Source organism: Panthera uncia, chromosome A2 (assembly GCF_023721935.1).
Source record: "Panthera uncia isolate 11264 chromosome A2, Puncia_PCG_1.0, whole genome shotgun sequence".
NCBI classification, from domain to species: domain Eukaryota; kingdom Metazoa; phylum Chordata; class Mammalia; order Carnivora; family Felidae; genus Panthera; species Panthera uncia.
Genome location: NC_064816.1, coordinates 161120834 through 161145011, shown reverse-complemented (window position 1 = coordinate 161145011; position 24178 = coordinate 161120834). Strand labels below are relative to the sequence as shown.

Here is a 24178-nt window from a genome sequence, read left to right as displayed (position 1 = left end):
TTCGTGTCCCTGTCCCCAGCTTGTCTGTGTAACGTATAGATGGCAAACAAGTGACCTGCGGGCTATGCTTAACTCAAAATGTGATTTTACGAGTTCGACATTTTAAAAATTGAGTCAACATTAATGAATCGCAAGAATTCCACAATACCCTCGTTGTGTCAGGTATTTTCATTTATAGTTGTAACCTCAGTGTCTTTTTTTAATTAAAATGTCATACATTAGTTTCAGGCGCATAACATAACGATTATATATATATATATATATGTGTGTGTGTGTGTGTGTATATAATGATTGTGTAGATATATATATATATATAGATATATATATATATAGATATATATATATGTGGGTAACTGAGTGTGTGTATATATATATAGTGAAATGATCACCATTCAGTTACACACTTTTTTTTCTTGAGAACTTTTAAGAGTTACTCTCAGCAACTTCCAAATATGCAATACAGTATTGTCAACCATCTTGCCGTGCTGTCCATTAGGTCTGAAGGACTTATTTTATAACTGGAAGTATGTACTTTTGATCACTTTTACCCATCTCGCCTACCTACTCCCTACTTTAGGCAACCACCAATCTGTTCTCTGTATCTGTGAATTTGTTGTTGTTGTTGTTTTTTAGATTCTACATATAGAGATCCGATGGTATTTGCCTTTGTCTTATTTAGCATGAGGTCCATCCATGTCCCAAACGGCAGGATTTCCCTTTTTTGTAGCTGAATAATATTCTGTTGTACACGTGTACCACATCTCACCTATCGACGGACCCTTGCAGTGAACATGGAGGTGCTGATACCTTTCCGAATTAGTGTTTTCGTTTTCTGTGGACAAGTACACAGAAGTGGACTTGCTGGATTACATGGTAGTTCTGTTTGTAATTTTTTGAGGAATCTCCTTGCTGCTTTCCATAGTGGCTGCATCGGTGTGCACTCCCACCAGCAGAGCGTCTCTCCGTGTGCCTGCTGGCCATCCGTGTGTGTTTGGGAAGGTGCCTATTTAGATTTGCCCCTTTCTAAATTGGATTGTTTGTTTTGCTATTGAACTGGATGAGTTCTTTATATAGTTTGGATATTAACCCCGTAGCAGGTTATGATTTGCAAACATTTTCATTTTGCTGATTGGTTTTTTTGTTTTTGCTGTGAAGAAGCTTTTTTGTTTGCTTTTGGTGTCTTTGCTTTTGGTGTCAGACCCAAAAAGTCATCGCTGAGACCGATGTCAAAGAGCTTACCCCCTGTGTATTTTAGGAATTTTATGGTTTCAGGTCTTACGTTCAAGGCCTTAATCCATTTTGAGCTGACGTTTGTGTATGCTGTAAAGTAGTGGGCCAGTTTCATGTTTAGCACATGGCTATCCAGCTTCCCAGCACCATTTATTGAGGGGAATGTTCCTTCCCCATGGTATGTTCTCGGCTCCTTTGTCATAAATTAACTGACCGTATGTGCATGGGTTTGTTTCCGGGCTGCCTGTTTCACCGGTTTATTTTTATGCCAATGCCATGTTGTCGGTGCCAAAAGGTTAAACATCGTTTGGCTGAGAGAGGCTGTTTGAGGGCTAGAAGACCTGGCAACGTTAAGTTCCACATCTTGGAATCATGGCGACAGTAGCTGCTTTCTTCACCAATCTGTTACCTGCTTGGCTGCAGAAGGCACGTGAGTTTGCCTGGTTTGCCAGAATGAGAGACCAGATGCACGTGTTATTTCTTTGCTTGCATTTTTTGTCGAAAACAGTTTTTGAGTAGAGTCGACACACAGCGTCACGTTCGTTTCAGGTGTGCAACACGGTGACTCGGCTTCCTAGACGTTAGGCTGTGCTCACCAGTTCCGGGGCTGCTGGTGGCCCGCCTCAGGTCAGAGAGGGCTCAGAACAGCCCCGTCCGCAGATACCCTTCCTGGGCATTCGGCTTTTCCGGGAGGCGGTTAACTATATTTAACACGCTCTCGTCCACCAAGACGTGTCAACACACATACAGATTATACTGCACGAGAGAAGCAAACACTCCTGCTACTTACGAGGGACTGCATTTTGAACCTAACTGCCAGCTGGTATTTGTGAAAACGGCACGAGAAGTGGTTTCCCGCCAGAACTACTTGAAGTCAGCACGGTCAGCACGCCCTACGGAAATTCCAGACCAGCCAGATCCACCACAGAGAGCATGCCCGGCAGACTGCACCCAAGCGGGCGTCACAGAAATTGCTGTCATTGACCACGGTGTGGCCGTGCTACAGGGGAACGTTTTACAGAATCTGCCCCGTGAAACTCACCACTGCATATCTGAGGTGAACACCATTCTGTTTATCGTGTCCTGTCATTTTGTCTTTGTGGTACAAGCCATGTCTGAGTGCAAGCAGTGGCCATCCACGAGGTAGGGATACGTGTCCCCGTGAGCGGTGCGCTCCCCTGTGGCAGGGAGGGACAGCCCGGAAGCCCGTGGCCTAGGCAGGAGCACGCAGGCGGCTCTGAAGGGACGGTGGCTGAAAGACGTCCACTGGCCGACCCCTCTCAGCTCTCTGGAAGTGAGACCTGCATGGCGCTCCTCCACGGCCACCCCCGTCACCAACTCGAAAAACAGAAGAAAGGGGACACGTGTCTCAAAAGGGGAAAAAGACTAGTCCCTCTTTTCTGAACACTTGCCTTGTTTCCAACTCATGGACGTTATGAATTGTGTAACAGACACGGGTTTCCTCTTTGGGCCCACTGCTCAGAAGTTCAGAACCGAACGGGCAGTGATTGCTGCCGAAGGAAGTGCGCGTGGGTGTCTGTGGTGCGTGGCTCACCCCTCCTTCCTGTCCCCCCTCCCCCTGTTCCCACTCTTGTTTCCTCCCCCTCTTTGGTTCCACCTTCATTTATGCCTTCTTGTATTCATCACAAGTCTTTGGTTGCAGGTCAGAAACCAAATTCACAAAGCTCAGGGAACGTGGCCGGACGTAACTCACACTTTGGAGCCGAGCCCGGCTGAGCCCCCCACAGTGCAGCCAAACCCACCCAACATACAGGAAATAAATGCTAGTTGTTACAGGCACTGTTACAGCAACCGGACTGGCAAATCCCATTCCCTGGTCACATGAAACAAAACTGGAATTTACTAATCAAAATGGTAATAAACCACGTACCCAGTCATTTGGAGATGTGAAAACGATTACGATGATGGATTTAAATAGCATCACACAATTTTCCTTTCCCAAGTCTTCTACTGACTTCCCGCGCTCTCTTGGTCAGCGACCCAGTTCTCATACAAGAGACCTGAAGCTGTGATGTAATCGTATGAAAGTCTGCATGGTTTTTGTGACTTGACCTGAAAATGTGTCATCGTCAAACTGTCCAGAGAAGCAGCTACTCCACTGCATCCTTGTTTATTGTCCTGTGGTTGAAACTTGGGTCTCCCCAAGTCTTGGTGGGAATGCCATTCCAGGAGGCTTTTCAATAAGAAAAATACCTGCTTTCACATCGTCACAGCTGCCTGAGACTCGTCCCTGAACACTCACAAGATCTTCACTGCCCTCGTCCCCAGTGACGACCCATTCCAGACGCCATCCCCGCTGAGTTTCCTGTGTCTGTCGTCCACAACTCATAATTCCTATGTCAGTCATGTACTTGGCTGCACAGAGCAGAAATGGACTCTGTCCACTTAGCGGGAAAACAGGCTACTGGAAGGATGTGTGGCAGCACAGATTCAGTGGGAGAGCTCGAGAAATGGGCTCAGAAGGCAGGCAGGAGTGCAGGGAGTCTGGACAGTAAGACCCAGTCATCGTCCCGAGGAACAGGAGCATTGGGATGTGGCCATACACGGTCCTCAGTGGACTCTCGCCATCACTGAGTGACCCATGCAGCCTTGGACTCTCCCTCCAGGGGGCAGTGGGATCAGACTACCCAGGCCTTGGCCGCACGGCTCTGCTCTGCCTTTCAGGGCGTGGACGGAGAGGCGTGCACGTCATCGGCCTTCTGGGTGGACGTGGAAGGCTATGAGCTGCTAACTTCCGCCGTCTCAGGACAGAAGTGCTTACTCACTGTTTAGAGCTTGTCCAGTTTACAGCTGGTCCCCACCCCCCACCCCCCCCCCCATCTGTAGTCTCGCTCTCCACAGTTTCAGTTACCCAGTCACCTATGATCCCAGAGCGGATGAGCCTCCTGACGGATCATCGGAAGACCCGTAAGAGCTGGACGCTCCATCACAGTGCCCGCATCGCTCGCCTCGCCCCACCTCGTCATGTGGGCATTAGACCTTCCAACTTCCTCCTCACCAGGTGAACACAGCACAGTAAGATATTCTGAGACAGAAACCGTCACGTGACTTTTATTACAGTACATTGTTCTGTTTATTTTTTGGTATTAATTTTTACTACAACCTAATTTATAAACTAAACTTCATCATCGGTATGTATGTATAGGAGAAGACGCAGTAGGAAAATAGGGTTTGGTACCATCTGTGGTTTTCTGCATCTACTGGGGGTCTTGGGGCATCCACCCTGTGGATGAGTGGGAGAAGACTGTTAACAAATTTTGGACAAATTTCGCTTGTCCAAATTTTGCAGTGGGGTGCCCCATCATTTACAAATGTTTGAGCACACTCCAATATATGTGTATTTATTCGTAAGTGATAGGTATTTATAAAGCTATTTATAAATAAAACCTATCAGACGAGCATTTTGAAAGGATGAGATTAAAAGAAAGGAATATACATTTTAGTATTTCTTTCCACATGATGTCAGGATTGTTCCGCACCCCTGACACGTGTGCACCTGGGCTTGGCGACCCACGTCTTCCTCCTCCTGGGCTCCCGCTTCCGGTCTCTTTGCCCTGCGGCTAGCTGTTGCCGTGGCGACGTGTGCCCGGATGCCCAAGCTCGACCCGGTAAGCACCTCTGCCTGCTTTTCCCCAGTGATGAGAACGTTCATGGACTCAGGGTAGAGGAGCCATGAGACAGAAGTCGGAAGGAGCCGGGGAGCCAGAGGCTTCTTACAGCACCCCGTCAGCACCCATCCCCCCTCCCAACCGCCAGTGGGCTGTGGGGTTCAGGAGGAACAGGCTTCTTTGCAAGCCACTGAGATCTGGGGCCTTACCTGCTAAGGCAGGGGGATACTTGGCCTGTACAACTGTACTTCGTTATTGCGAACCAGCAAGGTCCCGGGAAGAGGAGAGCACAGTCACACCCTTCCGATCCAAGCAGACATCCATGGATGTCCACACGCACCAGCTAGAACAGTACGGCTCGAAGTCATTGAACGTGACTTACCATCTCCTGGTGCCGAATGCCACTGAATATTTTATTTTTATACTTTGGGTTCACATATCAGAAGCGCTGATGTACAATAGTCACTTATCACATAGAAATAAAGCAATTAGTACAAAACGAGAATTAGGAATAGCAAGGAGTGTTTCTAAGACAATTTAAGGAGTGTTTTTAGGTTCCCAGCTCGTGGGGCATCCGGTCGCTGTGTGTATGCAGCCACGTGCACAGGCCATCCTGGCAGGCCCTACCCAGTGTCAACCAGAACTCCGTGGAGACAGGCCAGGTAACCAGATGACCACGAAGGGACGAGAGTGATCTTGCTGCTAGGAGCAATCCCAACTGATCACCTAAGAAGCACAGGAAATCACTCAAGTATGGAACCTCTGAAACTCGACTTTTATCCATCCCTCACTTGTTTCAACTGATTAAGCTTATCACTTTGAAATTTTTATAGACTAAAGACTAAAACTGGGTAGGTTGTCAGCTCTAGAAATATATTTAGGGTTCCTACATACAGCTAGTAAAAACACGTTTCGTTGGAGAACAGATTACACCATAGCACTTAACCCCAAACCCATACAGTTTATCCAAAATTAAGGTAAACGTCCCCCCCAGGAATGATAGTTTTCCCTGACTATGAATTCAACATTCCAGAATTTTCTTTTGATAGCAAGAGCGGCAGAGGGGGCAGGCATGGAAAGGAGAGCTGTCTCCCAGGGAGAACTCCTCCAGGGCAAGGAGACACGTGTGGTGAAACACATGTGAGCAGGACAGGAGGACCATCTCTCGGGAAGGCTGGCCGCAGAGCATCTCCACCGGGTCCTGGCGACGGTCGCCGCTGGTGGGGAGCGGGTTGAGACAGATGGGACACTCATGGGTCTCCCGGTGCAGAGCCTGCAGCACAGGACAGGGAGTGAGTTGGTTGTGCAGGGTGTGAAGGGAAGCTTCCTGAACTTAAGGGAGAACCATATACCAAGAGACAGGGATATTCTAGAAATGAAGTTCCATCTTGTGTTCCAATAACACTAATTGCACATATACTGCTACTCTTGTGAAATACGGAAAGGGATAGTAACTCACGGCCGAAGCAATTTTTTTTTAGTAATCTCTACACCCAGTGTGGGGCTCAAACTCACGACCCCAAGACAAGAGTTGCATGTTCTTGGGGAGCCTGGGTGACCCAGTTGGTTAAGCGTCCAACTTCAGCTCAGGTCATGATCCCACGGTTCATGAGTTTGAGCCCCGCATTGGGCTCCATGCTGCCAGTGTGGAGCTTGCTTGGGATTCTCTCTCCCTCTCTCTGACCCTCCCTGCTTGTGCGCGCGCTCTCTCTCTCTCTCTCTCTCTCTCTCTCTCTCAATAAAATAAAAAAAAAAAAAAAAAAAAAGAGTTGCATGCTCTTCTGACTGAGCCAGCCAGGTGCCCGTGTGATAAGCAATTTTAAAACAAACAAAAATACTTTATAAAATACTGAACATTAATGACATAGATTTCCTTTTAATTAAGCAATAAAGAGTAGTCCTTTTCAAAATCCTTGACCCTGGATAGCTGCTGAACTTTCTTTATAGATTTTCCTATTTTCATCATTTTCTAAGTGAGTTTTTCCTCTGTTGAATTCAGAGTGTCCCTTTCTTCCATGGCTACTACAGGTGCAAGAGGAGGGCAGGCCCGGGCTTGAAGGAAAACCAGGAAAGTAACACGTGGGGCGGTGTTTTCCCTTTGGTGTTCTCACTGCTCACAAAAAGGCATCATCAAAGCAGTTTCCGGCTGAAGGGCCTTGACCTCACCCCAGACTGGACAACGAAGGTTCAAGGACCGCCGCCCGCCCCCTCCCGCCGGTTCAGGCACAGCCGGGGCTGGAAGCACGGATCTGGCACCACCAGGTCCCCAAGTCTCCCCTCTAATGTCACCCAGACTCCTGGGGGCGCCGCTGCTTCCGGTTAGTGACACAAGCCTACCCGGATCTGGATCTTCTCCCAGTCTCCATCGGTGAGCTCGTGGCCACACCTGTCCTCCAGCTGCTGAAGAACACTTCGGTTTATGGCCAGGCAGTGGTCGATTTCCGAAAACAGCTCTTCTATGTTTGTGTTGTAGGAGCACAGTATGCGGCGGCTGATTTCTGTGAACTGGAAAGGACACGGGAGGCAGCGGGCTAACGCCGGGTGAAATTCTACACGGAGGCGGAAGGGAAGCCTCTTCTTGAATTCTGACGGCCTTTTTTTGCTAACTTTCCTCAGGTCTCTACCTTTGAATGAGACTTTTTAGGGGAGCGCCTGGGGGGCTCAGTCGGTTAAGCATCTGACTCTTGATTCCGACTTAGGCCATGATCTCAGGGTTCGTGAATTTGAGCCCAGTGTCGGGCTCTGGGCTGACAAGTGAGTGCAGAGCCTGCTTGGGATACTCTGTCTCCCTCTCTCTCTGCCCCTCCCCGGCTCACGCTGTCTCTCCCTGTCTCTCTGCTCCTCCCCTCCCTCTCTCTCAAAAATCCAAACATTTAAATAAAAGACTTTTTGGGGAAACAGACATACAGATGTTTACTTAACAGAGCCATGTTCGGGTAGTTTATGCAAAGAGGTTCACAAAGGTTCACCTGGTTGTAAGTCTTGGTGGTTGCTAACAAGGAATACGCTGTAACTAAAAGTTGAGAAGACATAAGAGGGAAAAGGAAGTGGAGAGGAGAGAGGCATTAGAATCGCTCAGGATCAGTGCCACTGTGGCCCTGCCCCGCAGCCTTCACTCCTGTGCTCAAGCCGGCCCTCACCGTGCTGGCTGCCGCAGGGCCCGAGGGCCAGCGACACTGGAGGCAGTGCTCGTGTCAGCCCTCTGCCCCCAGCTGCCTTCCCCCTGGGGCTGCATGTTATGAACGATCATTTTAGCGTGACCATAAAAAAAAAAAAAATCCAAGAGAAAGATTATCCTTTCTTGTAAACTCCTTAGGCATTCTGCCTTTCTCACCAAGCCCTAACATCATAATTTGAAAACTCCCATTGCCTGAGGACCTCAAAAATCTCTTTATGGGGGGTAATCAATTTATGGACAGTTGCACACCCCCTCGCTACGGATCTTTAGGACTTAGTTTAAAATTCCGTTTCCCTTGCTAGTCGACCGTATGGAGGCAGCATAGTACATTTTATCTCCAACTTTAAGGTGGTTTGCTTTTGAAAGTATTGTCCTTAGAGTTCTCTAAGGCCCCTCCCCTGCTCAGTTCTTTTTATAAAGTACTACTTTTTAATATAAAGTACTGCATTTTTGATACAAAAGGACTTAGAAAAACAGTGATCTCGGGACGAATGGTTTTAGCTGGCTGTGGGATGATGTGCTATCGCCTTCTGATGGCAACGAGCTGGAATCGCCGGGGGGAAGCAAAGCCATTAGACGTGTGTTTGCAGCTGGAATTTGCTCAGATCCGACGAGTAGGAGGGGGCACGCCTAGATGCCGCGGGAGTCACAGGGGCTCGCAGTATGCTCGTTTGTGAGCCGCTACTTGGTAGCACGTGCTAGCTTGCAAACTAGCTTAACATGACATCCTTCACTCTCCTCTCCTCCCCTGGACTCTGCTTGGCCGTGTGCGGCCTTGGCAATATTTACTGTGTGATTCTCCCGGATTTCTCCAAAGTGAGGAATCTTCAGCTTTTCTGTACGTGCTCTTCCGTCCAGATGCCATTGCTCCTTTTCAAAAAGGGAAAGCCGTAGGAATTTTGGTTTATTAGAAATGTGACATGTCTAAATCTTTCGTGGGGTTTTTAGTGAGACAGCTCTTGTTTTGCTGGTGTTTCGATTACAGTAGTTTGGGTTTTAGACGGCTTGCCCATCTTCCCGTAAGTCCTGCATGATTTTCCAGGAACAAACACATTGGGAGCAAAGCCTAGATAGAAGAGCGATTTCGTGATTGCAGAGGGCTCGTTACATCTCGTTAGATGTGCTTGGAAGGGAGAATAGTTTCATGTTTCCAGTTAGATTGTGGAGATCTGGATTATTAGAGTAAGAGGAAAGGCAAAGACCAGAAACAACTAGGGCAGGGGTGGGGGCAGAGTGAATGGTTTCTATCAGAGAGTTTTGGGGAAGAACCCTCACGCATGCTGGTGGGAGTATAAACTGGGGCAGCCGCTGTGGGAAACGGTACGGAGGCTCCTCAAAAGGTCAAAATGCCGTCTGAGCCAATAGTTCCACTACTGGGTATTTGCCCAAAGAAAATGAAAACGCCAGTTTGAGAAGATACACGCCCCCCTGTGTTTACTGCGGCATTGTTCACGAAGGCCGAGACGCGGAAGCAGCCCAGGTGTCCATCCACGGGCGAGTGGATAAAGAAGACGTAACATACAGACACTGACACACGCACAGGAGTATCACGCAGCCATGAAGAAGACGAGACAACACGGATGTACCTAGGGAGTAGCGTGCTGAGCAAAATAAGTCAGGTTGAGAAAGACAGATGCCGTGCGATTTTACTCGTGTGTGGAATCTAAAAAACGTGAACATCCCGAGGGAAGGGGGGAGGGGGAGGGCCAGACGGAGTCTCCTCATTATGGGATGAACGAATCCCAGGAAGAAAAGGCCGGCGTGGGGGATGCCGCCACCGATGCTGTGGCGGTCTCGTGCAGTGACAGATGGCAGTTACACGTGTGGAGAGCAGGGCATGACGCACACGCTTGTGCAGTCACCACTTTGCACACTGTGTGTCGACTCTACTCACATTAGAAGAAGGGGTTTTGGCGACAGGACTGTACTTGCTCTTCTTATTTTCCTTTCCTTTGTCTTCTCAAGACAGTGTGCGATGCGCTTAGAAAAAGCCCTTTTCGGGGCGCCTGGGTGGCTCCGTCACTTAAGCATCCGACTTCAGCTCAGGTCATGATCTCACAGTCTGTGAGTTCGAGCCCCGCGTCGGGCTCTGTGCTGACCGCTCAGAGCCTGGAGCCTGTTTCAGATTCTGTGTCTCCCTCTCTCTCTGATCCTCCCCTGTTCATGCTCTGTCTCTCTCTGTCTCAAAAATAAATAAACGTTAAAAAAAAAATTAAAAAAAAAAAAAAGAAAAAGAAAAAGCCCTTTTCGTAAAATTGTTTTTAGAACTTTCTAAAAGGTAAGACCCGGGGCTGGCTGCTCTGGGTCACCCCCGTCCTGCGGAAATGTAACACGAACCCTAGACGTGGAGGAACCACGCTTTGTAAAGTCCTTGAAAAGGTGAAGTTAATTGTAATATCTTGCTTTACCCAACACATCCAGAATGTTACCATTTCAAAGACGTATCGCATGAATAACTATTAACCAGACGCTTTATTCTTTTCTCTTGTTCAGTCTTTGAGATCCTGAGCGTGTCTAGCATGTGTCGATTTGGCCTCCTCCCTGGCCTCACGTCAGGGACTCGACAAGCGCCGGAGGCTTGTGGCTGCCGGGACTGGACAGCACGGCCTGAGGGCTCGTAGGGGCGTTCGTTCGCCGGGAAGAACCGCGTCTGTGCCGATCGCAGCGCCCGAGGCTCGGAGAGCTAGCTCACCTGGGGCCGTAGCAGTGGCTGCTTGTAAGATACTTGCAGGCTGCTCTGGGTAGCAATGGAATCGCCTGTGCCAGGGGGTGACGCTGGTGGCCGCCACCCGCCTGCCCTCTTGCCATCCCCCCCCCCCCCACCCCAGCGCAGAGCTGTCTTCAGAAGTTGCTGTCTCATCTGGAAACCGTGACTGCCATCCCTCCTGTGCCAGGTGAGGCCACGCGGCATAGGTCTTCCACGTGGACGTGGGGTCTCGGGGCCCCGGGGACGGCGGGGCACGGGGCTGCGGGGGACGGTGCCCGCATCCTACCGGCCGGCACGCCGCACTAGTGGGCGGCACCGAGGCTCCTACTTTCGGTCACTGAAGTTTGGGGGGCGTTTGTTCCAGCAGTTGGAGGAGTCCTGATTGAGGGACCCATGTGGTCCGTCCCACGTCGTCGGGCTTCGTGAGGCAACTGAGCCTATCCGAATCTCAGAGACAATTAGATGTGATGCGGGGGACACATCCTGGATGCGTGGGACTTCCAGCTTTCGAGTGTTCTGGTCTGTGGACGTCTCGTGTGTCCCTGATGTGGACCGACCCGGCTGAACACAGTGTTTAAGTCACCTCCGGGGCTGCTTCTCCAAGGTCAGACCTCACAAGGTGCCCTCAGGGATGTGGTGTGCCCTCTGATTCTTCTCCCTCCCACAAGACGACGAGGGGACACGCAGGAAGGGAGGGGCGGCTGTGGTGAGCGAGCCCGCGCCGGCCTTCGTCCCCGGGTGTTATAAGGACGAGCGCCGAGTGTCAGGGAAAGGCCACGCTGTGCCACGACAGGCGTCCGCATGGCTGACGGTTGAATCTTCCAGGCACCTGTGTTTCGGGGGTTTGTTTGCAATTGTTTTTTAGCCATACAGACGCCCCCCGAACTTACAGCAGTTTGACTTTAAAGTTTTCAACTTTACGACGGTGTGGAAGTGGTGCACACTCAGTAGAAGCCATACTTCGGATTTCGAATTTCAATATTTTCCCAGGGCTAGTGATAGGCGGTCTGATCCTCCCCCGTGACGCCGGGCGGTGGCCGCGGCTCCCAGCAGCCACGCGATCACGAGGGTCAACAGCCGACACACCGACCGCCGTCTGCACCCGCACAGCCATTCCCGTCCCTTCCAGTGCAGCCCTCCGTGCGTCACAGGAGATACTCGACACTTTGTTGTGAAAGAGGCTTGCGTTAGACGATTCTGCCCAACCGTAGGCCAACGTGAACGTTCCGAGCACAGTCAAGGCGGGCTGAGCTAAGCTGGGGTCTTGGGTCGGTTAGGTGTACCGAATGCATTTTTGACTTAATGATGTTTTTGACCTACGATGGGTTTACGGGGACCTGGTGCCATCGTAAATCAGGGAACACCTGTGCTGAGAGGCCCGGAGGAACATGCTCTTCTCTTTAGCAATCACGTTCTCTCCCACACCGACTGTAATCGTCACTGTGACTTACGTTCGTCAGCAGGCCGTGTCTCCTAGGGCCTTGAGTTTTATTTCCTTTGTGTTTTGGCCTTTTGACTATTTGATAACCTCTATACAAATGACCGAGGGTAGGCGCATCCCTACCATGTAAAAGGGAGAATTCCTCGGAAATCTGTATGACTGCCTTCAACTTCATATTGCACAGTCCATGTGCCCTGGGAGTGAGTTCTCTTGAAGTGAGAGCGATTCCTCATACATACTTGGAATGTAAGATCTTTTCTTCCTCCAAAATTATGCCTCAGAAAAAAAAGGGGTCACATTCTATTCCAGACCTTACAAAAGATTTCGGGTTATAAGGCATGTTCTAAAATTATTTCGAGCACAGAAGTGCTGTCTGGAGAAGGTGCATGAGTGTGAGAGTGGTTGATTTGGGTGCCGGTTCTCAAGCCTAGTCCTGGGAGCAGCGGCACCCCCGGGAGTCTCAGCCCTACCCCCGACCTGGGGCTCGGAACCTGGGGGCCACAGATAGCTGCATCTGAACTGTCTCTCCGGAGACGGAGGGCTGCTGTCACAGAAGTCACCTGCTTACTTTTAAGAGTCAAAGTTATTTAACACAGCTTTCTTTATCATACCTGGGAGTGTGAGTGCCCAACTCCAGCTGTTGAGGTATCACTGTGAGCTGTCCGAGGTCACTGCAGAGGGCAACAGAATAAATGTGGAGGCCACACACACACACACATATTATCGTGTATGTTGTATGTGATAACAGACATATGTGTATCTGCCCAGGATGGCTGAAGGAGTCCCCGCCGTTCTGACACATCGATGACTTCTCACAGGTTGAGATAAAGCACAGTAGATGGAAACAGAGGGGACGGCTCTGAACAGCTGTGTCTGGTGACTCCCCAGTGGCCCTGGTGAGGACAACCCCCAAGTGTCACCTCCCCAGGCCAACCTCCTCCTGCCCTCAGTGCCCTTGGAACATGCCTCATTGCCTTTATTGCTACAAACTTGGGGGCTGGGGGTGCTGTGCCTCACACTGATGACGCCCTGTGGTGTTTTTCAAGGGTCTTCAAACATGTTTACATTTCTCAAGGGCCTGGGATGTGCCCTGACCACGGCAGGCTCTCCCTCAGCACTTGTTGAAAACATGGCCCGGCCAGTTTTGCAGATGCGGCAAGTAAATCTGGGGGGGATGGATCTTTTTTTTTTTTTTTTTTTTTTTGAGAGACAGAGGGCGAGCAGCGGAGGGACAGAGACAGAGGGACATGCAGAATCCGAAGCAGGTTCCAGGCTCTGAGCTGTCAGCACAGAGCCTGACGCGGGGCTTGAACTCACAGATCATGAGATCATGACCTGAGCCGAAGTCGGACGCTTAACTGACTGAGCCACCCAGGCGCCCCTCAGTAGGCCAATCTTAATGCTAACTGGTGCCATATAGCAAAACAGTAAATAAATGCTTAGGATATGTTATAATATGTGAGAATTATAAACTAATTCTATACTCAAATACTTACAACAGATACTGAGTATAGAAGAAATATACTGCTTTAGTAATATTCCATAAGTTTTGATATGTATTTTGCTGTCAATTCAGTTCAAAATATTTTCTAATTTCCATTGTAATTTCTTTACCAAGGGGTTATTTAGAACTGTTTCTGTATTTCCAAGTGTGTGAGATATCTCTAGTTATTAAAAAATTATTTTAAATTTCTAGCTTATGTACACGGTGGTCAGAGACCATGATGTACACATTTAATTTTTTTTTTAATTTTTAAAAAAAAAAATTTTTTTGGAATTTATTTATTTTTGAGACAGAGCATGAATGGGGGAGGGGCAGAGAGAGGGAGACACAGAATCCAGCAGACTCCAGGCTCTGAGCCATCAGGCCAGAGCCTGACGCGGGGCTCGAACTCACGGACCGCAAGATCGTGACCTGAGCTGAAGTCAGACGCTCAACCGACTGAGCCACCCAGGTGCCCCTAATTTTTTTTTAATGCGTATTATTTTTGAGAGAGAAAGACAGAGTGCAAGCAGGGGAGGGGCAGAGAGAGGGAGACACAGAATCCGAAGCGGGCTCCAGGCTCTGAGCTGTCAGCACAGAGCCCGACGTGGGGCTTGAACTCATGAACCGTGAGATCATGACCTGAGCTGAGCCGAAGTCAGATGCTTAACCAAAGGAGCCACGCAGGTGCCCCTCTATGTTTTAAATGCCTTATGCTATGATGAGAATTTTTGTGGTCAGTTTTTATAAGTGATATATTTGTATTTTGAAAGAGTGCGTGTGCCACAGGTCCTGGGTGTCACTGTCCCCAATGCCTTTGCTTCATACCTGCTTTGTCTGATGTCAGCACCCCAGATTTTCCTGTCGTTTTCTGTGTGTGTGTCTATGCACCCATCTTACATACCTTATTCTCGTTCTCACACATAATAGTCCCTTCGAAGTCATGTGATGGGGCTTGTGCTGACCGATCCATCCAGAGGGACGTTGGTCCGTCCTGTTCTGTATTTTCGAGTTGTCTTGCCATTGGCTTACTTTTCTCTCTGCTCTTTTCTTCCACCAACATTTCTCTCTCTCTCTTTTTCTCTCTGCTAATTTGAAGGTTAAAACTCCATTTCAGTTCTTTCAGCAGTCACCCTACAAATGTATATTAAAATGAGTAACGTCTGAGGTCAGAATTTTCACCCCGAGCACGTTAGCGGGGGATTCTGTGTGTTCAAGCTGTCTCTTCCTCTCTTTTACGCTAGAAGACGTTAGTGGTCCTGCTTTACAGAGTCTGTGCCTATTAGGTTTGTCCACATTTTTACCACCTTGTACTTCACCCTTCTTGCATCTTGGAATCCGGGATCATTTTCTTTCTTCCTGAAAGGCACCTTTCAGAATCTCCTCTAGTGAAGGCATTTTTGTCTGAAACGGTCTTTCCTTTGCCTCTCTTTTTTCTTTTTTCTTTTGTTAAGTAATCTCTATGCCCGGCGTGGGGCTTGAACTCACAACCCTGGGGTCAGGAGTCACCTGCTCTTCCGACCGAGCCAGCCGGGCGCCCTGCCACACTTCTCGCTGGAACCCTCCTTTGGTGTGTGTGGCATTCAAGGCTGTTAGTGCCTCACTCTAGTCCCAGAGGTGCTGTGCTCAGTCTTCCGGCTTCTGCCATCACTTCTGAGAAGGCTGTAGCTTCACTCGACATGCCCTTCTTCTTTAGTGTTTTAATCACATTGGGGGTCCTGGGGCTTCTGAAGGCTGTGCGTCATTCCCACATGCAAAAGTCGTAGCCTGTCTGCTTCAAGCTGCCGCCCCGTCCCCATGCTCTTCCGCTCCTGAATTCTGGTTCCTGGACACGGCCTTCATGTCCTGTTTTTGGCACGTCACTTCCTTGCAGCCACTTAGATGGGAGGCGACGGCACAGAAGGAAGGGGGGACACGAGGACATCCAGGGTCCCTTCCCTGCCATGCGCCGAGGGCTCAGACCCAGTTTTATTGGACAATTTATCTGTGTGGGTAAGCGTTAGATATACATGTATGAGGCAGGAGACTCACACTGTGTACTTTTGGAGGTTCCACACGTGAACTAAATGCTTTCGTGTTTGCACTTAAAATTGGCCTCGCACAGCATAACATTTAAGCTAATAATTGAAACATTCTTCTTTGCTTGGAACAGCATTTAACAGCAGACACAAGACACCAGGGCAGAATGAGGGGTGGGCAGGCAGCCGGGTAGTGGCCAGCGAGGAACAAGGGTCCCGGTGGTCCCGGACTGCGCCAGCCCAGCCCTTTGCTGAGTGCCCTCAGCTCAGCAAGAGCCGGCGGCTGCTCCCCACCCTGCCCCTGTGCTCCCGGGAGCTGCTCCCCATCCCGTCTGTGTCTGCACCCCCATCTCTACCCGCCCCAAACCCCGTGCTCCCCATTTCACTTCCTGTCCCCTCCATTTCTTTGTATTTCTATGACACTCGCTACTTTTTGGAGTTGACGTTAACGACACAAGTTATTGTTGTCTCTCCTGGGTAAGGTGGGTGCAGCAGAGAGGGACCCCCCTCAAGGAGCTGGCCCTAGGGATCTGGGGGGCAGGGAGGGACCTGGACGGGTTTTGTAAAGCACAGAACCGCAGGCATCGGTCACTGGAAGCCATCTGGAGTGCTGTGCCCCACAGTGTGATTTAATTTATATTTCATATCTACTAGCCTGCCTAACAGATGTAATGTCATTTTCACACTTGTTAACAAATCACACTTTCTTGCTTAGGTGAAATTAAAAGCAGTTCATAAATGAGAAAAGTAACAATTCCTTTTATGTGTAATGGTGGTTAAGGACTGTTAAAATGCAGTGTGTTCAATCTAGGCTGAATAACTTTACCGTGGAGTGTCTGCGTGCCGCACGATTAACGAACGGGCCGGGAGCGTGGCCGCCCCACGGTGCACACGGGGCCAGCCCCGGACCCAGGTGCCCGTGTGCAGGAAGGCAGGGTGGGAACAAGGGGAGCCCGGTGGGGGGCTCAGAGTTAGAGGGGAACAGGGTGTGCGCGGGGCGGGACGTCTGACAGCTTCGAGGGAGGCTGCAGGTGGGAGGGGCCAGGTGGGAACGAGGGGGCGGGGCCCTGTGTGGTGGGAGGAGCCCGGGCTGCCTCCAGCTCTCCTCTGATGCCCGAGTGGCCTTCTGGGAGCACTGCCCTCACCACCTCTGCCTTGATCCCCAACCCCCCATCTTGGGCCTGTCTGGAGGCCGAGGTCCCCTGGGGCCTCTCATTACTTCCCTGTAGGAATTTCCCAAGCGGCCAGAGTCACTGACAGAGTCCCATGAATAACTGTCACGTTCCCCTGTTTCCATGACTCCCCTGCACGAATGACTCCCGAAGACCGCGAGGACGCCCGGTGTGCGTGGGCTCATAGCAAATGAGCTGGCTCTCAACTCTCACAGAGCACTTCTGGCCCCTCACGGGCACCTGTCATCGCCTGGATGCTCTCCTCTCTTCCTGTGTGTATTTCTTAGTGCCTGGAAGGAGTTCCTTACATTCAGGGACGAATCTGATTCGCGCTGAGGCCCTTAGCGTTCATTAAAAAAAATTGTACGTTTGTAGATTAGAAAGGAGGACACATATATCCCCCAACGTATATATTCTAAACGGTGTTTTTTGGGATTTAAAAAAAGGAACAATGCCAATGAGGAATGATTTTGAAGCTACTTCCAACTACCAAGATTCAATAAGCTTGGCGTTTAGCTTATGATCATACCATTGACATTAGCTTGTTAATACATACACTGCAGATGTATCTACGGCAAATTTCTAAAAGTGAACCGGTGTGACCTTATTCTTGTAGCTTCACACGTTCAAAGTCAGCAAGGGTGATATTACCAAGTTAAATCACCGTGCACTTATCCACCACCTATTGTGGCCAATTCAAAGCCATGTCCTAAGTGTAGCTATGATTAACTATTTCTTAAATCTCGAATTCTTATGTGTTCAGTGTCCTTCTTTACTTCCTTCCTGTTATTAGGGTCAGATGCCCTTAGTAATTGAAAGGGCAAGAACTGGCCAAAAAAAAAAAAAAAGACAATTGAGTTCTAGTTTTTAAACCAATGGTTAATATCATTCACTCTACAGGAACAAAATGTATAACCTATTCCATTTTAAAGAGAGTGAATGTCTTCATACATTTTTCCTTTCAAGTCTCATACTTCAGATATTGGATAAATCAACTAAGAGTTCAGGTTATTGATATGTAAAGCAATTACTGGTCATTTACCAGTAACATTACTGGCTAAACATTAAAAACAATATACTAACAAAAGTACCCAGGTGAACTTTGTCTGCCCGGGAGGCCTCTCTAAGTGATCCGTCTGGATGTCAGCAAATTGCTTCCTAATGTGTTGACTTATGACCACCCTCAAAAGCAAAATGAAAAGGCTGGAATTTACAGCATATCAATGAATCAGTTGATAAGCTTTTACTGGTTTAATATCCTCCCAGTCTTGCTGCTTGGAGCCACTTCAAGTTAGCAACAGAATGTTTGCCGTCTCCGTGTGATAAAGGCAGTCACAGGACTAAACAAACTTTCAGACCATTATGCTGTTTGGTGAGATGTAAATGAAAAAAGTACGGGGAATCTCATGTAGGAGGGTGTGGGAGCGGGCGGCCCCCAAAGTCAACCACAGCATCTGACAAATCACTAACCTTACTTTTTTAAGCAACGGTCAGGACTTTTAGCTTGGGTGGAGATAATACAATGCATTTGCAAAGTTTTAATTGCAGCAATAAAAGGCCATCCCTCAATCGCATGACTTGTGCAGAATTTCTAGATAAGGACCAAAGGCGGCAAGGACCAACCACTGCCTTCTGGGCAACACTGGGGCTTTCTGTTCACACCGGGGACAGAAGCACAGCGGCTTTCCTGACCTTTCCGCGCGGCTGTGACCTGAGTTCACTGAGCCTCGTGGCAAGAGAGCCCCGGGACGGCTGCGCCGTCCCCGGCGGTTCCAGCTTCATTCTCTGACACCCTCGGGGACAAAACCCAACGTTTGATCTGTTCTGTTCTTTCCACAACCTATTTAAAAGAGCCCACGTTGTAACACGACATCACTTGGCTCTGGGTCAGTTGGGAATGTGCCGGTGATATTTTTTTAAGGCAAGGCGAATCTGCAAAAAAAAGGGATTCTCAGCGTATGGAAGCATTAACATTTGTAGAGAGACCACCTCTTTATTGATCGGTCAACACCCAACTGGTGCACAGAAACTAAAGGAGAGGTCTCGTTAATCCCCCGCAACAGAGGAAGGAGCACGCAAGGCCGCAGTTCTGTTACAGGTAAGAGAGGTCAGTTTGTAAAAACAGAATGACCTGAGCTCACCTAATCCACGGTATTAAACGCATACCCATCTCGGCGAGATCTTGAAGCTTGAGACGAAACAGGCACTTCCTCATTTATTGTGTCTCAAATGTCACACTGCAATCCCTCTTTGCCTTCCTTTCCTATCGAGTGCAGACTTCTTTCTCCCTGAGGACAGCATATACTTCCTGCACAGTTGGCTCTGTAGGCTCTCCAGCTTCTAGACTTCAAACATGCCACCTCTCACCGTTCGCGGACAGGCAGCTCCGTGCACACTTAGGTCGTGGGCAGGGCAGTAAGCGAACAGGCCTGTGAAAAGGCACAGGCGTCACAAGGCAGCACTGAAAGGCGAAAGGCGAGCCTCTGTAGGAAAACCTGGCATTTCTGGAATGTCACTGACTACATTACAAAGCTACAAAGTGAGGCTCCCGCCCAGAGGAGCCTTGATTAAGTCATTGTTCGTTTTGGCTTTGGAATTTGCTTTTTCTAAAGGGGGGATTACTAGGAAAACTCCTGAAGCTGGACCTGAGCACACCCGCTTAGCTCTGGGAGCACATGCTTAGCTCTGGAACGCCGGCAGGAGGGGTGATGAGCGACCAAGACCAGGAGTTGTATTTTTATGTCAAATATCTTCATCTGAGCTTTCTAGATTTTAAAGCTGCATATTACTGGGCAAGCTTATGTTCAACAAAATACTTTTATAGGTATTTCAAGGAAAACACTCAGTTCAAAATTTTTTTTTTAACTAAAACATACAAGTTTGTTTCTTGACGAAAGTAATAAAATCGTTTCTCTCATAGAAAAATGCTATCTAAATATTTTTATAAAACAGTGTGTCCTATCAAACCAAGACACAAGGTAGCCTTTTATAAAGTCCCTCTGGGTGACATGACCACTCTCTCTGCTCAGGCAGGGGCGCACGGGTGCTTCCTGGGTCTAACGTCTATTCGCCATTAGGCTGCTGTACTTCCGAACTGTGAAATATGTATTCTACTCACACGATTCATCTTTAAAAGGGCACAATAGTCGGAACCCCCAAACTTTAATATACGTATAAGCAAATATTCCAAGGTTCAAATAAAGTTCAAATAAAGATGATCGTTTGCTTGTCAGCAAAGACATCTGCTGAATTGTTGCAGACCAGGCTGGAGAGAGCAGGAAAGCCACCGCGTCTAACTGCTGCGCAGGAGACGGGGCTCTCTGAGGACAGTCACCCGGTGCACACGACACCCCAGGACGTACTCTTCTTGTAACTGGAAGTTTACCCCCTTTGACCAACGTCCCCCCACCTCACACCCTCCCCCCAGCCCCCGGCAACCACCGTGCTGTTTCTGTGAGTCCGACTTTTTCAGATTCCACGTGTAAGAGACATCATATGCTATTTGCTGTTGACTGACTTCACTTAGCACAATGCCCTTAGAGGCTCCTCTGTGTCATCACAAACAGGATTTCTTTTTTTCAACGGACATGCACGTTGTTTCCATGTCTTGGCTGCTGTGAATAACGCAGCTCTGTCTCCAAGATATTGACTTCAAGTCCTTCAGATGAGCACCCAGAAGTGGGATTGCTGGATCATATTGAAAGTTCTATTTTTAATTTCCTTTAAAAACTTTTAATGTTTATTTAGCTTTGAGAGAGTGAGAGCGAGCAGGGGGAGACGCGGAAAGAGAGGGAGACAGAAAATCCGAAGCAGGCTCAGCGTTGTCACTGCAAAGCCCAACACGGAGCTCGAACCCACGAACCACGAGATCACGACCTGAGCCGAAGTCGGACGCTTAGCCGACTGAGCCACCCGGGCCCGCTCCCCCCCCCCCCCCCCCCCCCGTGTTTAATTTTCTGAGGAGCTTCCATCCTGTTTGCCACAGAGGTTGCATCAATTTATACTCCCACCAGCAGTGCACAAGGCCTCCCTTTCGTCCGCATTTGCACCGACACTTGTTACTTCTTGTCTTTTTCATCACTGCCACTCCGACAGGTGCGAGGTGCTCTTCTCTGGTTTGATTTGCATTTTCCCTGATGCTGATGATGAGCATCTGTTCGTGTGTTCGCGTGTCCCTCAGCCACCTGGACGTCTTCTTTGGAAAAGTGTCTGTTTGGCTCCTCTGCCTATTTTTTAATCAGATTTTTTGGGTAAGTTTTACGAGTTCTTTATGTGTTTTGGATATGAATTAATCCCTTATCAGATATCTGACGAGCAAACATTTTCTCCCATTCTGTACACTGCCTTTTCACTGTGTTGACTGTTTTCTTTGCTGTGTGCAGAGACTTTCTAGTTTTACACAGTCCCATTTATTTATTTTTGCTTTTGTTGCTGTGCTTTTGTTGTTATATCCAGAAAACCATTGCCAAAAACCGATGTCAAGGAGACTTTTCCTGGATTTCTTCTAGAAATTTTGTGGTGTCAGGTCTTAAATTTAAGTCTTTAATCCATTTTGAGTTAATTTCTGTTATATTCTCTTGATGAACTCACCCTAACTAGATAACTAACATTATCTAGTTACCTTTTTTGTTTGTTATAGCTTTTGAGTTACAGTCTGTTTTGTCAGATGAGAAGCATGGGCGTCCCCATTCTCTTTGGGCTTCCGTGCACACAGAGTACTTTCTCTGCCCCTTCATTCGGAGCTTGTGTGTCCTTGCAGTGAGTCTCGCGGCCTGTGTATAGTTCATCTTGTTTTCTTAGCCCGTCTAGCCATTTCTCGCCTTTGGGTTGGAGAAGTGACCTGTTGTTTGACAGCTCTTTTTGTGGTTCCTTGTTCCTTCCTCCTCTCTTGTTGCTTTTCTTTGTCAATTGATTTCCCACAGGGGTGCGCTCTGACCCTCTTCATTCTCTCCTGGTGGGTTTCGCTTTGGGGTTATCGCAAGCCTTGCTAAGACCTTGTATAGATGTAACAATCTATTTTACACTGATAAGAACCTAGCTTCCATCCCAGACAAAACCTCCACCCTTTACTGTCCCCATTTTATGTTTTTGATGTCACAGTTGACCTCTTCTTATATTGTGTATTCATCAACAAACTATTGTACCTATCATTATCTGTAATACTTTTGTCCTCTAATCTAGACAGTTTAGAGTTTAACACCCACCGCATTACAGCGTTAGAGGAATCTGGATGCGCCCGCGTGCGCCTACTTTCGCTGCTGTGTTGTGCGCAGCAATACACGTTTACGTCGCTCATTAGCACCCTTTTGTGTCAGCTCGAGGAAGAGCTGGTGGCATTTCTTGTGAGGCTGGCCTAGTGCTGAGGACCCCCCTCAGTCTGGTCTGTCTCCTTCATCTCTGAAGCACACCTTTGCCAGGGAGAGTGTTCTCCGTTGGAGGATCTGCCTTTCAGCACCTGGAATATTTCGTCCTGCTCTCTCCTGGCCTCCGAGGTCTCCGTCGAGAGACCTGCCGACAGCCTCATGGGTATTCCCTTGTGAGTGTGGTTTTTCTCCTGCTGCTTTTAAGATTCTTTGGTTTTTGAGTTTTATTAGAATGTGTTTTTGGGGAAGATCTCTTTAAATTGCATTTGTTTGGTGACTTCATCAACTTGACTATCCAAATCTCTCGCCAATTTGGGAAGTTCTCAGTCACTATTTCTCTGTGCTACCTCCTCTCTCCTCTGAGACTCTCATAATTCACAGACCGTTTCCTTGGACGGTATGCTTTCTTCACTTTTTTAAATTTCTTTTTGTTTTCCTCTGGCTGGATAATTTCAAATTTCCTTTCTTCTAGATCACAGATTCTTCCTTCTGCTTCATCCAATCTGATGGGGATGCTTTCTATCTCTGTTCTCTGCTCCAGAATGTATTTGGTTCTTTATTGTTTCTGTCTGTTGAACTTGTCATTTTGTTCATGTATCATTTCCCCGATTTCATCAGATGCTCCGATGCTCAGATGTGTTTTTTTTAAGTTTTTAAATTTTATTTTTGAGAGAGAGAGAGAGTGGGGGAGGGGCAGAGAGAGGGAGGGAGACACAGAATCCGAAGCAGGCTCCAGGTTCTGAGCTGTCAGCACAGAGCCTGATGTGGGGCTCGAACCCATGAACCGTGAGATCATGACCTGAGCCCAAGTTGGACACGTAACCGACTGAGCCACCCAGGTGCCCCTCCTTCTGTGTTTTCTTGCCCCTCACCGAGCTTCCTTCAAACACCTATTTTGAACTCTTTCCCAGGTAAAGTGTAGCTCTCTAGGTCTTTGGGGTTGGTTATTGGAAGGTTGCTGAGATCCTTTGGTGGAATCATGTCCCCTTGGTTTTCAAGTTCCTTGAGGTCCCGTGTTGCTGTCTTCATGGCAAAGTAGCAGTTGCCTCCTGTTCTTTGCTGGCTGGCCTCAGGAGAGCAGTACCTTCTGTCACAGCCTTGCTCTGGGCTCAGAGGCTTTCTCTCCTACCCCACAGGTCTTGCTCCCTCTTGTGGCTGAATTCTTATGCTCGGATGCCTTCTCTGGATTCTGGATGGCTCCCGGCTGGGTGCTGATGGCCTTCCTTTGGCTTTCCCAATGGTGAAGCCATAGCTCAAGCCTGTGGTCTCTCCTTCACCCACAGATTGGGGCTGGCTTTCTGCATGTGCTCACTAGCTGCCTGCCAGAGCTTGCACTCACCATCAGGAGTGTGCGCAGGGAGCCAGCTGCAGGGTGTAGGCAAGGCACATGTAGCACTGGGGGCCGCTTGGGGGGGGATATGCAGGTGAGGCACCCCCAGGGGGGCTTCTTAATGGGGGCCACAGCACAGTCAGTAGGACCCTTGTCTCTTTCCTGCCCTCCGAGAGCCCTGTCTGCTGCACTTCCAGCTTCTTTCCCCCCTACCCCCCCAACCCCCCGTTATGCATTTCATGACTCAGTACTCGGGATGGAAGGAGGAGCCTCTCTGGCAGCATCCCACGCAGACAAGGAGGCTGGGTGCTCACTCACATGCTTTCACATTCCCCTGCAGGAGAAATCATGGGGGAGAAGACCTCTCTTGGCCCTGAGTGCCTCCTTGGGGCAGGGTGACATGGGTAAAGTCTAACTCCTCCTCTGACCCTCTCCAAAGCATTCCTGTGGGCGTCATGGAACTTTTCCTTGGGAAACCTGGACTTCCCAAAGGTTCTCTTGTATGTGGGTAATTGTCTGAGGCAGTGCTCTCTGGGGGCTCAACAGACTGGCCAAGAGGGTCAGAGCAGGTTCATGGGCCACTTTGGGGTCCACAGCTTGAACCAAAGTGTGATCCCTGTTACCGGA

At 48.9% G+C, this 24178-nt stretch overlaps 1 protein-coding gene across 10 annotated transcripts in view; it reads right to left on the bottom strand.

Moving 5' to 3' along the window:
* Positions 1-5245: 5245 nt before the first annotated feature.
* RNF32 (ring finger protein 32) overlaps positions 5246-24178 on the bottom strand; it is a 37999-nt gene continuing 19066 nt past the window's right edge. For 6 of the 10 annotated variants that reach the window (XM_049642166.1, XM_049642165.1, XM_049642164.1 and 3 more), the window contains 2 exons: positions 7197-7364; positions 5246-6132 (listed from right to left, as the gene is read on the bottom strand). In XM_049642166.1, the coding sequence (XP_049498123.1) occupies positions 5881-6132; positions 7197-7364 (420 nt within the window). In that variant the 3' untranslated portion in view covers positions 5246-5880. Of the gene's footprint in view, positions 6133-6715; positions 6970-7196; positions 7365-12796; positions 12857-18815; positions 19288-24178 lie in introns of those variants that run through there. The other 4 variants (XM_049642168.1, XM_049642169.1, XR_007460157.1 and 1 more) reach the window with 4 other exon arrangements.